This window comes from Mustela lutreola, chromosome X (genome assembly GCF_030435805.1).
Source record: "Mustela lutreola isolate mMusLut2 chromosome X, mMusLut2.pri, whole genome shotgun sequence".
Classification (NCBI taxonomy): Eukaryota; Metazoa; Chordata; class Mammalia; order Carnivora; family Mustelidae; genus Mustela; species Mustela lutreola.
Window position 1 is genome coordinate 44,050,772 of NC_081308.1, and position 14,763 is coordinate 44,065,534.

The window sequence follows — 14,763 nt, forward strand, 5'->3', positions numbered from 1 at the left end:
CCCTTTGGAAGCCATATGGCCTGAAGGCATCCCGCCATGCTGGAGAAGGCCTGGGCCTTTTCTTTCAGCTTATGGAGAGGCAGTATAGCCCAATGAGGAGCTTGGTTTCTGAAGCTAGAGGACATGGATTCAAATCCCACACCTGTCCTACACTAGCTGGGTGATGCCAAGTACCCAGCTGCTCTTTAGCCAACTTCCCCCAGCTATTTCACAGACAGATCATCATAATAACAGGACCTATTTCCTGACTGCTTTGAGGACTAACTTAGTACCTGGTGCACTGTGGCTACTCAAATGTTAGTTACTATGATGCTATCCAAGTTTGGGCTTTGCCACTTGCTAAATGGGTGACCTCTCTGAGCCTCAGCTTCCCTGGCTATAAAGTGGGGATCCTATTACAGCTTATCTCTTTCAACTGGTCATTTGAACTGGGGTGTCCTATCCCATACTGTCAGTTTTCCCTCTGTCTGGGGTTTGTATGTATTTGTGGTCAGGTGGCAGGGGTAGAAATGGGCAGGAAGTGGCTCCATGCATCTGAAAGCCTAGTGTCTAAGCAAACCTGCTGAGCTGGTCTAACAGGCACTGGGAGCCCAACGTGTCCCCCCTCCTTCAGAGTACAAAATGAGAGGCATGGTGTGGGCATACCTGCTGCTGCCAACCGCTATAACCTGCAGCTTTCACCTCCTTCCCTTATGGAGTTACTAGCTCTGGGCTGCCACTTCCGCAAGCCATCGTCTCCTCTCTCCCAGCTTCAGCCCCCTTTCTCCACTGTCTATCTGCAGGACCTTCTTTCAGAAAGCATTTCAAGCTAAGCGAAAATCTCCCTTGATTTTAGGAAAAAATAACTCACTTCAAAGATGATTACTATCCAGTAGTCACTGTTCTAAGGGTTTTATACATTTCATCATTTAATCCTCATAACCAACTTATGAAGTAGGTATTGTTACCTGTGGGTTTTTTTTTTTTTCAGGTGGAAAGCTGGGGATTTGAACACAGGCAGTCTGATTCCCACATCAGTGCCCTTTAACAATTATTTTATATTTCCTCTCCTCTTTGCTTCAACATTTCATTATAAATATTTTCAGGCATACAAAAAAGTTGAACAAGTTTATACAATTACCCATAAATCTACCACTTAGATTTAACAATTAATACTAAAACTACCCCATCCCATCCCTATTCACTCCTCTATGCATCCACCAATCCATCTTACCTTCTTGATGTATTTTAAAGAAAGTGACAACTTTATCCCTGAAAATTTGAAAACATGAAGGAAATAGAAAGATTTCTTGACAAATTAGCAATGCTCACTCAAGAAGAAACAGGTGACCAAAATGACCTCTATCTAGTAAAGAAATGGAATTTGTAGTTTAAAATCTTTCCACAAAGAAAACTCCAGGTCCTGATGGCTTTGATGATACCTTCTATTAAACGCTTAAGGGAGAAATAATACCAATTATACGCAAACTCTTCTTGAAGATGGAAGAGGAGGGGCCACCTCCTAATGTATTTGGTAAGGCTGGCATGTCATGAAAACCAGACAAGGGCAATATAAGAAAACTCCAGACTAAAATCTCTGATTAACATAAACACAAAAATGCTTAACAAAATATTTGCAAATCAGATCTAGTAACATATAAAAAGGGTACTATGTCATGACCAAGTAGGATTTAATCTGGCAATGCTATCTGGTTCTTAGTTCAAAAATCAATCAATTATCATTCACCATATCAGTTAAGTAAAACAGAAAACTATAGGACCATTTCAGTAGATATAGAAAAAGTTTTTTTTAAAAGATTTTATTTATTTATTTGACAGAGAAAGAGATCACAAGTAAGCAGAGAGAGAGAGAGGGAAGTAGGCGCCCTGCTGAGCAGAGAGCCCGATGTGGGTCTCAATCCCAGGACCCTGGGATCATGACCTGAGCCGAAGGCAGAGGCTTTAAACCCCTGAGCCACCCAGGTGCCCTAGACAAAGTGTTTAAAAAAAAATGCAGGATCCACTCCTGATAAAGGTTCTCAGAAAACTAGATATGAAAAGGAACTTCCTCAACCTGCCAAAGGGCATCTAGGAAAAATGTATAGCTCACATCAAACTTAATAGAGCAAGATTAGGAATAAAGCAACACTAGCCACACTTACCACTTCTACGAAACAGTGTATTGGAGGTCCTAGATGGTGCAGTAAGGCCCCCCTCCCCTAGAAAAGGCATACACAATGGAAATGAAGGTAAAAACCAGCTTCATTTGCAGATGACATGATTGTCTATGTAGAAAATCTTTTAAAACCTACCACAAAGCTACCAGAACTAATAAGTGAGTTTTGCAAGGTTGCGGGGTACAAGGCCAACATACAGAATTAAATTGTATTTCCATATAGTATTAACAGTGAATTTGAACTTGCTATTAAGAAAACAATACTATTTACAATAGCATCAAAAACACGAAGTCCTAAGGATAAATAACAAAATACGTGCAACATTTGTATGCTGAACACTGTAAGTTGTATACATCAATTTAGCTCAAAAATGTCAGCATATGTGTCATTAAATAAAGTTTGCTATTTGTTTATAATGTTTTTAGGCAAAATTTACCTCCAGTGAAATGCACAAGAATGCATACACCTATGTAACTCAAATGCTTACCAAAATACAGAACATAATCACCATGTGACAAAGTTCCTTCAGGCCTTTTCCCACTCAGTCTCTGTGGCACCTTCCATAGGCAGCCACTGTTTTGAACCTGTTTCCCACCGAAGAGTTGTTCTAGAATGTTACATAAAAGGAATAGTATATGCTCTTTTGGTAAGGTTTCTTTCACCCCTAAGGTTCCCTTTTTCAAAGAACATGTCTATAGAAATTTCATACACTGAGTCATTCATAAGTGTCTGCCTATGCAATAGCATTTCAACACAGGGAAGCCACAGGGCAGGAATGTGGTAGGGAGTTAGCAAGGACATAGGGGATCCTCTCAGAAATACCCTGGGGGATGGTGGTGGCCTGTGTTGGGGTGGTAGGCTGTAACCAGGGTATAGCAACAACTAGTCTAGCCCTGGGTCTCTGACAAAGATAGGCTGGAGAAGGGCAGAAGATTATTCTTTAGGAAACCAGAGTGATCAAATCTCTAAAAGCAGTACCCGGGGGACATGTGCAAAGTTTGCAGCTCCAGGGAGTTTGTGAGCAGGAAATGGAAGGGAGTAAGTGCTACTTTCTGTCAGGCACTGGGCCTGTTTTGATCCTTACAACTGATCTATGAGGCAGTCATTATATTTCCCCTCTTTAGAGATAATAGAGGTAATAATGCTTTTCTCAGGATTGGCCATTTTGTGAAGCAAAAATTCCCCTTTATGCCCTTTCAAAATCATGCGATTGCAAGTTTGGGTGGTTGCACAACTTGCTCAAGGTCATTCAGATACCCATTTTGACAGTCCAGATATAAATCCCGGTTCTGTCCATTTTGTAAAGAAAAAATGTTTATTTTCACCTAACTCTCAAGATGGGTTCACTGCAGTTGTGGTGGCTGAGTGGCTTGCCCAGGGTTATGAAGCCACCCTCTGGCAAAGCCAGGGTCTGTATGGTTTCCAGGATGGTAAGGTGGTAAGTGTAAGGTCTTCCTCACTTTCTCCTCACCAAGAGAGTAAGGAAACAAACCCATCCAAGAACCAAGGCCTCACCTGCACTGTGGGCTTCCTGGGTTTCCAGGTGGTGCCAGGCGCCAGGCTGCTATCCTCAGGGCCACCGTGCTGGGGGTTATGATAGCACGCTGCACACCGGATGCACTGGTGGTGGTGGCATCGACAGCTGTAGCAGTTGGGCATCATGTTTCTCTTCCGCAGAGCCGGGCAGAGCTCTCCAGGACAATAAATGCAAGGGTCATGGACTACGGCTCCCTGGATGCCGCAGGAGTAAGAGCAAGTCCTGCGGTACTCAAAATCACTGCAGTGCAGTGGCTTGCAGCACATGGATTGTTCTAGACCTTTGCTTGCAAAACATTCAGAGTAGGTGGGAGTTTCTGACTGAAGGGGTGACAGGGAATGATATGATTGCTCTGGAGCACGATATGGCTGGTCTGCGGAATGGTAGGACTGGTCCATTGGATGGCGCCTCAGTTCCCTGTAGCTGGAGCTCATTGGCTGGAAGTTTTGGTCTATAGGTTTTGGTCTCTGGGCAAAAGTCTTACTGCTGTGAGTGGTTAAACCTGGCAAATGAGATGCAGAGAAGGATTTGCTGCTCTCTTCAAAGAACTTTCTTCTGTCTGCAAAGGGCAAGAGGATGGCTTCCTCCCCAGCTTGGGTAGCAGAAGCCTTCAATTCCTTGCTGTCACCTGGGTTAGGAGGGCCTTCCATGGCTAGTGCCACATGTGGCTGCAGGTTGTGCTCTGGAGACCACCGCCAGTGACCTCCACGGACTCTGCGGTGAACACTTGTTTTCTCAGAGTCTGACAAGGAGGGCTCAGATGCTTTCCACCAGGTGTTCAGGCCCACAGAGGGCTGGCCAGGCCTCTGGGCAGGGCTTATTTGTCCCTCCAAGCCTGTTGATTCATGGCTCTCTGGGGCTTGGCTGAGGCACTCTGAAGACTGAGCCCTGAGGATCATGCTCTTGTTGAAGAGCTTATCTCTGGGGCTAGGTGGTTTTTTACATGAGGACAGAAGAGATGAGTTAGAGGCAGGAAGTGGAGTACTTTCTAGGGGCTCCTCAGTCTCCTCTACAGACTCCTTAGTGTCACACAACTGTGACAAGGTGTTCTTGCTTTTCTGGAGCTGGGCCTTCCTCCTCTGGATTTCATTACGCAGATTGGTAGCAAAACGCTCACTCTTCCGCCGGTTTTGGATTGAGCGGCCCCGGGGCCCTCCATTCCGTCTACCACCCACCCGGCCACACTCCCCTTCTTCAGTGGCCTCTGTGCTGCCAGCTCCTTTAGTGGTTGAAGAACAGTCCCTGGCTTGTTGAACAAGGGAGCCAGAGGCAGAGGGCTGCTGGCTGGCTAGGTCAATGCCTGCTCGGCATGCTCTGTTTGGGTCCTGGAAACCTTTCTCTGGAGGGTGTCCATCAGCCTCTCTGTGTGGTGAACTGCTTGGGCTCTGATGCCCTGAACCCAAGGGCCTATCATCCAGTTGCCTGGCCTTTCTTTCTTTGCTGGGCTGGTCCTGGGCTCCTCCTGGAGGGGGACATGGACTTATCTTCCCTGTGTGGCTGCTATGCAAAGGTGACAGAGTCCATTCATGGCCATCTTGCCCAGCTGGGAGCTCTGTGCCCTTGCTGCCCCTGGCATCAAGGTGCACATGCTGTAAGTGGGATGCCAGCAGCTGTTCTGGGGCACTGTGGCGATGCCCGGTGAGTCCTGTGAGGTGTGGAGGGCTGCCAAAAGAAGAAGTCTTAGCTTGCTCTGCCGAAGCTTCGTTGAGCTGGCTGGAATCTATGCTGGAAGCTTTATCATACACTTTTGGGAATCCTACAGCTTTGGCTGAGGCCTCCATCAGTAGATGTTCAGAGTCCTGCTGGCTGGATTCAGAAACTTGGCTGAGCTCACAGTTCTGCTGGCCCTCATTTGCCACTTGGTCTTGCCCACTGAGGCAGCAGAACCTGCTAGGGTTCCTTGGGGATAGCATGGTGTCTAAGCTCACTTTCTCCTTCTGCTGCGAGGAGTCCCCAGGCTCAGATGCCCTGCGCTGCTCTCCATTGAGGAGCTGGGCTCTGGAGGCCTGCAGACTATCTCGCCTCACTGGAGGCTGTGGTGGGCCTCTGGCAGCCTTGGCAGGCCCTGAGTGGTGGGCCTCCTGCAGGCGGGATGACAGCTGGGAGCTGGGAGTCAGGGGGCCCCCGGTGGTTCGCCGGCTACCTCCTGAGGTCTCGGCCACACTGGGCCGGCCATTAGGGGCTTTTGTTGGCCCGGGGCCTTGCGTGAGGCAATCTGCAGAGCCCGGCTCCTCTGGCCTGAGGGAAAGGGCGCAGTCAGAGGCATTCGAGCTGGCCGAGAAGGAGCTATAAGCTGAGTCGCGCTGGTTGGGGTACATGTTCTGATCTATGGGCAAGAGGTGGCCCTCGTAGGTAACTTGGCCTGGTTGCTCCAGGCTCTCCATGCTGCCGATGGAGCTACTTTTCTCAGTGCTGCAGTGGCGGGAGAGTGGGCACCACTGCACACACACGTCACTGCAAGACACAGGGCACACTAGTTAGTCAGGCAAATGACCAGATCCCTTTCCCACCTTGGCCAGCCCTGCCAGGGGAAAAGGCAGAACAACCCAGAGGCACCAGGCCCCAAATAAGAAGGGGATCAGGCCAGAAAGGAAGGAAGGGGAACAGGGAAAGATATGAACACAGGAGCACCACAGAGATGTGGTAAAAATGGGAGAAAAGACAGCATAAGGGAGCAAGAGAGGGCAAGACAAGATCCCGAAGACTAAAAGTGTAAGAACTCCACTGAGGCTTATGTTCCGTTTCCCTGTCGCCAGTGAGTCTAGAATTGCTTTTGGCCTCTCACTATCCTTAGGGAGTCAGCATGTGGCTCTCTGCCAGGACAGACAATCATAGAATATTAGTATCAGAGAGTGGGCTCTAAAGGGTTGATTCAATTTCAGCCAGCCCATTTTGTAAATCAGTGGCTGCTGAGTTTGGGTGCATGTCAGGGAGTACAGGGAGGGCTTGTCCAAACACAGGTTCCTAGGCCCCATCCCCCCCCCCCCCACCGCCAGTGCTACAACTGGGTGCATCCTGAGAATTTGTCCTTCTAACAAGTTCCCAGGTGAGGCTGGTACTCTTTGCTGGTCCAGAGACCATACTACTGAGAACAGCTGGAGTGAAGCAAGCCCTTGCAAAAGGAAGTGATTCCAAGGAGGTGATTTTTCTCATGATCACCCAGTTGTGGCTCATGATCCAGACAGGGCCAGAATTTCGGCAACCCCCTGTTCTCTGCTCGATACTAATAAGTCTGACCATTTACCAAGGGCCTACATTGTGCCAGGCACTTTATAATGTCTCATATCAAAATGAAGGGGAGACATTATTATCCCCACCTTACAGTCAAGAAAATAAGCTTAGCGAGGTAAACTGACTGGCTCATGAAAGTGGTAAAGAGGCAGAGCTGGAATTTGAACCCAAGCCTCTGTGAGTCCAATGTCTTAGCTCTTCTGCTATACTATTTGTTAAATGGGACAAATAAGGGGCACCTGGGTGGCTCAGTCAGTTAAGCATCAGTCTTTGGCCCAGGTCATGATCACAGAGTCCTCGGATCAAGCCCTGTGTTGGGTTCCCTGCTCAGTGGGGAGTTTGCTTCTCCCTCTGCCCTTCTCCCTGCTCGTATTCTCTCTCTTTCTCTCTCTCTCTCAAATAAATAAAGTCTTTAAAAATGGGACTAATAATAATGTCTGTATCAGAAGATTGCTTTGTGGGTGAAATCAGTTAATAAATGTAACGCTCTTCCTTATCCATTCGTCTGTTGAAGGGCATCTTGGTTCTTTCCACAGTTTGGTGACCGTGGCCATTGCTGCTATAAACATGGGGGTACAGATGGCCCTTCTTTTCACTACATCTGTATCTTTGGGGTAAATACCCAGTAGTGCAATGGCAGGGTCATAGGGAAGCTCTATTTTTAATTTCTTGAGGAATCTCCACACTGTTCTCCAAAGAGGCTGCACCAACTTGCATTCCTACCAACAGTGGAAGAGGGTTCTCCTTTCTCCACATCCCCTTCAACACATGTTGTTTCCTGTCTTGCTAATTTTGGCCATTCTAACTGGTGTAAGGTGATATCTCAATGTGGTTTTAATTTGAATCTCCCTGATGGCTAGTGATAATGAACATTTTTTCATGTGTCGGATAGCCATTTGTATGTCTTTATCAGAGAAGTGTCTGTTCATATCTTCTGCCCATTTTTTGATATGATTATCTGTTTTGTACGTGTTGAGTTTGAGAAGTTCTTTATAGATCCTGGAGATCAACCTTTTGTCTGTACTGCCATTTGCAAGTAAAGCTCTTGTCACAGCCCAGGCACCTAGAAAAGGTTCAGTACATGGTAGCTGCAGTTCTTTTGCTTTTTGTTTTAACTCCTATTGTTATCAGTGCCCTCTGTACCACTAGTGTTGAGATTTGCCACCTACCCATCCCTTCCTCATCCCCACAGCAAAGCCAAACCAGGGAGACCTAGGAAGGGACTGGGAGCAGAGACAATCTAGAATTATAAGTACCATTTCCCATAAACAAAGCCAAAGTGAGCCAAGTCATGCCAGTAACTCCCTATGACTAGAACCCCAGAGGTCACAGACTGTTCTCAGAAAGGTCACAGTTCAGAAAGCAAGAACTGAGCAGTGGCAGGGGCCCACAAGACCCTCAGATCAGCCTTTCTTAATCCTTGCTCCCTTCTCACCCCTTAGCCACTCTGTTCACTTGACCTCTGGGCTAAGAATCCATCGATTCCTTGTTGGCAAGGGAATCTTCCACCCACCCTACCGCCTTTCCTGCTGCAAATAACCACACCCCTACTCAAACAAGAGTCAAGCTCAGAATATGCTTCAGTGTATTCTTCCAGAACAAAGCTGCCTCCACCTCTGCACGGAGCCCTTGTCTTCTGATGCCAAATAAAGTCACTGACTGGGGAAACTCAGTGCATGGCTTCTCTGAGCCTCAATACCAGAAATTCCTCCTGAGAGGGAAGATCTTACTGTGGAAGGGAAAGGTCAGCTTTGTTCACTCTGAGTTTTTGCAGAAAGAGTACTCTGTCTCTTCTGGGCTGTTGTTTTCACAACAGGCAATACCAGGACACTAAATTGAGAGATCCTCATGGCAAGTAGACTCTGTCATTCAGGGAGGTGCCCAGTCTGAAGGCTTTGGCTCTGTGACAGAGCTGATGAACTCTGGATGAGATCACCAGTGAGTCACTGTAGCTAGAGAAGAGGATCAGAACTGAGCTCCAGTTCCCTCCTGCATTTAGAGACCGAGGTGGGGGTCGGGGAGATGTGGAAGAATCAAGGGAAAGTACATCAAAGGAGCAGCGCCATTGAAGTAGGATGAGAAGCAAGAGAGTGTGGTGTTTTGCAAGCCACATGAAGTAAGTATTTCAAGGAAATATTTTCTAGAAGGAAAGGGACTGTCCCAAAGTCAAAGAGATTCAGCAGTAAGTAGCCAAGGCCTAGAACACAGGGACTACAGAATCCCACTCCATTTTCCATTATAGCACTCTGGACTCTGCCATCCAATAGGCACTAGAACAGAAAAGGGGGCATGGCCAGGTTGTCTACCCTCCAGCCCATCTTGAGGGGGAGGATTCTAGACTCACCTGGTGTTGCAGCCGGAATGCCAGGACAAGCTGAAGGCTTCAGAAGGGAAATGCATGGTGGTGGCCGCTTCAGGGCATCCCTCCAGCAGCTTGGCCACATGCCATGAGTGCGGCCTACTGACAGGGGTGTTTCTCCTACAGCAAGAAAGGGACAGGAAGTCAGCTTAGGGAACCAGAGCTGAAATCACTTCCCATGCAGCTTCCGCCACCACCCCCTCTTTCCCTTAAATGAAGTAGAACATCTTGCAAGGAGCTGATATAGGAATCTTAGTGGCCCTCCTCAGCTCCCAGCTTTCAAATTCCCTTCATCATCAGGGCGAGGTGTGGCTATACAGAATGTTGGCTTCCCTGGTCTGTTTTGGTTGTCGGTGTATCCCAAGCACAAACAACAGTGCTAGACACTACAGTAGATGCTCAGTAAGTATCTGTGGAAGAAATGAGTATTACATCCCAGTAAACACTGAGCTACCCCAAGTTTTCTTGGGGAAAAAATCAGTCTGGTCAGTATTCTCATTTCTCTCTAAGAAAAGAAGAGGCAAGTGATTAGAAAGTTCAAACAAGTCAACAAGAGGCTGCAAATCCTCCAATTTTCACTTGTTCATTTGATAAGCATTTGTTGTATGTACCAACTGTGCACAGCTCTGGGGACACCAAGATGAATGAAACATGGTCTCTGCCCTTGAGAGCTTACAGATGAGTGAGAGTGAGAGAGCTAATACAAATAAAACCTGACGAAGGCCCTGAAAGAGAAGGATAAGATGGGGACAGAGGTGAAATGCCTGCATTTGTCGGCAAAGGGGGGCTGGCAAGGAACCCTAGCTCCTGCCAGGGAATATAGCACAGAGTGGTGAAGGTGCGGGGCGAGGCTGACAGAGGAGACTGGCTGCTCAGCCCAGCAAGGGTACCTAAAGGGAAACAGGTTTGAGGCCAAGGCCCGGGATGTAATCACAGGGTCTGTCTGGTGCTGGAGGCTGCTGCCATACTTTTGCACTGACCAGCTTAGACAAGACCCATTCCTCTCCTCTGGTATATTCCCCATGAAGAGACGTCGCCCTTGCAAGTGGGGGCAGAATGACATGGGGGAAGAGCAGAGCAGATGGGGGACATGGGTCGTGCCAGAAGATTAGGAGAAGATTGATGAGGTGGAGGAGGGAGGGGCAGAAAGCAAGGAAGCAAGCAAGAAAGAGACAGATGTCAGAAGGACCAGGTGGATGATAGAGATAAGAGTGAGAGAGGATTGGGGTGCCTGGGTGTCTCAATCGGTTAAGAGTCTTTCTTTGGCTCAGGTCATGATTCTAGGGTCCTGGGATCGAGTGCCACATCGGGCTCTCTGCTCAGCAGTGAGTCTGTGTCTCCTTCTTCGTCTGCCCTTCTGACTGCATGTGCTCTCTCTCAAAAAAATAAATAAAAATCTAAAAAAAAAAAAAAAAAAGAGTGAGAGAGGATACCAAGACAAACAAATGACAGAAAGGGAGAGATCTGAGATTATAGAGAAATACATAGTAAAGGGAAATGGGTGATAGAGAGAGAGATGAATGACAGAGTAAGAGAAAAGAATGACAAATAAGGAGATGAGAGAGGGGGAGAGAGAGCGGACAGCTTTTTTACTGATTTATGCAGCCATTTACTGTGGCTCCATACTAGACACTGAGGGTACAGAGTTGACTAGGATAAGGGGCCCTGTTTTGAACAATCTTGTTATCTAGTGAGATAAATCAGCTCTCTACCTCCCAGGAGCAGTAGTGGATAGACTTAAACTAGATTCCATCCTAGCTGGGAATGCCCCTCCCTGCTGTGGAAACACAGAAAATCCCAGCAGTGCAAGGCTTTAGAGGCCCAAGGCCTAAAAAGTAGTCCTGAGGAGAATGGCCTTGCTGGGGTAAACGTGGGTTGAGTGGTAACAGGGCAGACACAGACAAGGAGGTGTGAGAGGAAGGGCAAGGGAAGCTGTTTGGCAAAGGTCAGGAATCAGAGCCACAGGTCAGCAGCACTGGCTACGATTTATGGGCAGGAAAGCCAAACGAGGCCTCCACTATTAACTATAGTGTTCTATTATGGGTTTCAGAGTACTCATCAGGGAGGTTCGAGGCACAAGAAGACCTTGGCAGAGGAGGAGGTGGGGTGCCTGTTCCAGAGTCTCATGCACAAAGCCATGACACTAGAAGTCTTTCCAGCTACTATTACCTGGTAGTCCTCATTAACAACTGTGTATAAAGCAGATCATAGAAGTAATATGAACCATGTGTGTGATTACTATGTACTATGCTTCTAGGCACCGAGGGAGGATACAGTAGAGAACAGGGTACCTTTCTTATTTGGGGCCCTTCTTCTACATCCAGGATTTCTAAAGTTTTTCTGAGTCCAGGGTTTAACATCTGGGTGGTTAGCCTTGATACCACCTTCTCCCCAACCATCTAATCCCTCCCTGAGTTCTACTGAGTTTTCTTTTATATCTTTCTGGATTCTCTCGCTCTCTCTCTCTCTCCCTTTCTCTCTCTCATTTTCACTGAGACTATTTCACATAATCACACTTCTCCACAGAACCTGCCACCAACCCCTTCTGGTCTAGTCCAGGCCCTTAACACTTTATATCCATAATAGTGTGTCAGTCTGCCAGCCAGTCTCCCCTTATTCCACCTCCAGTCATTGCTTTTACTTTTTAAAGCTTTTATTTATTTATTTGAGAGGGAGAAAGAGAGAAAGCATGAGTGGGGGTGCAGAGAGAAGAAGGGCAGACTCCCAGCTGAGCAGGGAACCCAGTGTAGATCTCAATCCCAGGATCCCGGGATCATGACCTGAGCTGAAGGCAGACACTTAACCAACTGAGCCACCCAGTTGCCCCTCCAGTCATTGCTTTTAAGATCACACTGTGTCAAACACCAATTGAATTGTGGCATTCATCTATTCAAGAATCTTTACTGGCTCCCTATTTCTTACCCTGTTCTGCAGCAAATAGAAACTGGATCTGACTTTCAAGGTCGTCTCTAAGATAGCTTTACCCATCCAGCCCACTCTCCCATGGCTGTGCTCCAATCATGGCCTGAAAGCAATTTTGTGTCTTTGCTGTTGGTTTCCCAACAGAATCTAGCACAGGCTCTGGAGATGGAGCACCTTGGTTTGAATTCCAGCCCCGCCACTTAGGAGCTCTGTTGGTTACATAGTGACTTCACTTCTCAAGAGCTCTAGTTTCTACTGCAGTTAAATGGGAGATAAAATAATTTGTGCAGTTGTAAAGAACAAATGAGACAATGCATGTCAGTTGCTTAGAACACAGTCTGGTAAGTCCTCAACCAATTGTAGATATTATTCTAACTGTCTCCTTTTCCTGGGATCCCCCTCTCATTTTGTCAATCTGAATCCCACCTGTTCTTCCAGGTGCTGCTCAAGTACTGTGTCCTCCCGGGTGCTTGTCCTTAGTAATTGAGTCCTCACAATTTACCAATAATAATATGATGCTTTTATATTGCTTATCATCATTTCATCCTACCAACTGTATTAGGTCAGTAAGCAAGAAGACAGACACAAGTAGACAGATCTTTGTTCATATCCTAACTCTATAACTTTGGATGTGTGATTCTACACAAGTCACTTAAGCCATTTGCGCTTTGATTTTCTTATCTGAGAAAGGGAACAATAGTCCTTACCTGGCTAGGTTATTGTGAGGATTAAGGATAATATTCTCAAAGCATCTGAGACACAACCTGATGCATAACAAGCAGTCAACAAATAATACATAGTCTCTAACAAGGGTTATCAACTCAGATTTGTTCTTCTCGATGGTTCAAGAGTACTCCCAATGGGTTTGTCTAACCAATGTCAAGGTTCTGCTACACCACTCCCTTGCCACACTTTGAAACATAGCTTGCAAAGGTCCCTACTCTCTAGAGTTTCTCCAAGAGTAGGAAACAATCCAAAAGGAGACAGAAGCAAGGCAGTAGGGACTTTGGGACCATGGGAACAAAACCCCAAACATGGGGAAGAAAAATCATAGCAGAGGAACTATAGCTAGAGCTGGGGCCTTTTAGTGCTAGTTTGGGAAAGGAGAGGAAACTATCTACAGGGTCTGATACTTGGTCTAGTATTATTCCTAAACATCCCTATACTTGGAGATAGTCCATACTTACATTCCACTGCTAGCTGTGTGACCTTGGGCAAGTCACTTCCCTGAGCTGCAGATTCTTTATCTGTAAAATGATGAAGATAACTATTCTTTACTCATGAGTTGTAGCCTGAATTAAATGTGATCACATGTGTGAAATCACTTGGAAGAGTGCCTGACATACCATGAACTTAAAAAGAAAAAAAGAACAGGTAACAGAAAGCTGAACTGCACTGCCAGCTTCAGAAAACTGAAATTGCTTTGGCATGAGGATGAGGCTTAGAACCTCCAGTCCTTTCTAGGATACCGCATGACCCCTCCTCCCCAAAGAGGGTCCTGTCTCAACAAGCTGGTATATCTGAGGCTCCTCTTGGCTCTTTCCACAAGAAGCAGTCAGAAAAGGAAAGTCCCAGTGGTCCTAGATTTAAACCACACCCCCTTTAGGCAGTGGGGAAGACGGATGAAGAGAAATAAGCAGAGAGGCAAGAAAATGCCAACCACCAACCATGCAGCTCCAGGCCTAGGCATGGAAGGAATGACACCAGTGGCCTGCCCTTTCTCCCATGCTTGGCTCAGACATTGTCATTAGTACATACCCAACCATTCATTGTCCCAAAGTTCCTTCCTTAGGAAACAAAGAAAGGTATATTAAAGAAAGAAAGCTGAAGTGGGGAGAGGGGCAGCAGCCATGACTACCCGCAGTACCTACCATGGAACTTGTCCCTCGTGGGGAGATGGATTAGGAGAAAGCTGGGTATCCAATAAGCTCAGGTGCCCAAGGACCCCTCCAGCCAGACCCCAAGGCTCCTTCCTGCAGGCTGGATCTTCCTTAGCTGGGACCCGTCTGCCTTCCTTTTAAGACCTCCTGAGATCATGGGCCATCAGCCCCAGCTCCTGAGTGTGATCCAAGGGCCTCAGGCACAGTCAGGTCCCAGTTCCAAGAACAGAGAGGAGTAGCACTGAAGGCAAGGTATGGTCACCAACCGTTGGACCTAGATGTGGCCACAACTGTAGGGACCGAAAGCCAGTGTCAGAGAGCAGGACTGAAGGAGTGAAGACGTTGCTCCAGAAACCAGCCAGCACCCTGGTGGCAAAGGGAAGGATGAAAGGCAGTTCCAGCAGCATAAACAGCCCCCCTGTTCCCTACTCCAGCCTCCTCTGGGTCCTGGCCCACCCCCTTCCACAGCTCAGGGGCCAATAAGGAAGCTGGGCCCCCAGCCACTGCTAGAACTCAGGAAAGGAGCAAGGAAATGATGTTTGGGAAAGATAAAGCGAGTGTCTAAAAAGAATTTTTAAAAATACACGTAAGTGAGAGAGAAAAATACCCCAGACACATACACTTAAAAGAATTCCTGTGCTTCCTGAACCAAGCTGACCCCACCCAGCCATCTCTGTA

General features: G+C 47.1%; 1 protein-coding gene across 4 annotated transcripts in view; it reads right to left on the reverse strand.

Moving 5' to 3' along the window:
• SHROOM4 (shroom family member 4) overlaps positions 1–14,763 on the reverse strand; it is a 218,921-nt gene that overhangs the window by 41,683 nt on the left and 162,475 nt on the right. For 2 of the 4 annotated variants that reach the window (XM_059158603.1, XM_059158606.1), the window contains exons 3-5: positions 9,269–9,403; positions 3,672–6,147; positions 2,142–2,198 (exon numbers count right to left, since the gene is read on the reverse strand). In XM_059158603.1, the coding sequence (XP_059014586.1) occupies positions 2,142–2,198; positions 3,672–6,147; positions 9,269–9,403 (2,668 nt within the window). Of the gene's footprint in view, positions 1–2,141; positions 2,199–3,671; positions 6,148–9,268; positions 9,404–14,076; positions 14,490–14,763 lie in introns of those variants that run through there. The other 2 variants (XM_059158605.1, XM_059158604.1) reach the window with 2 other exon arrangements.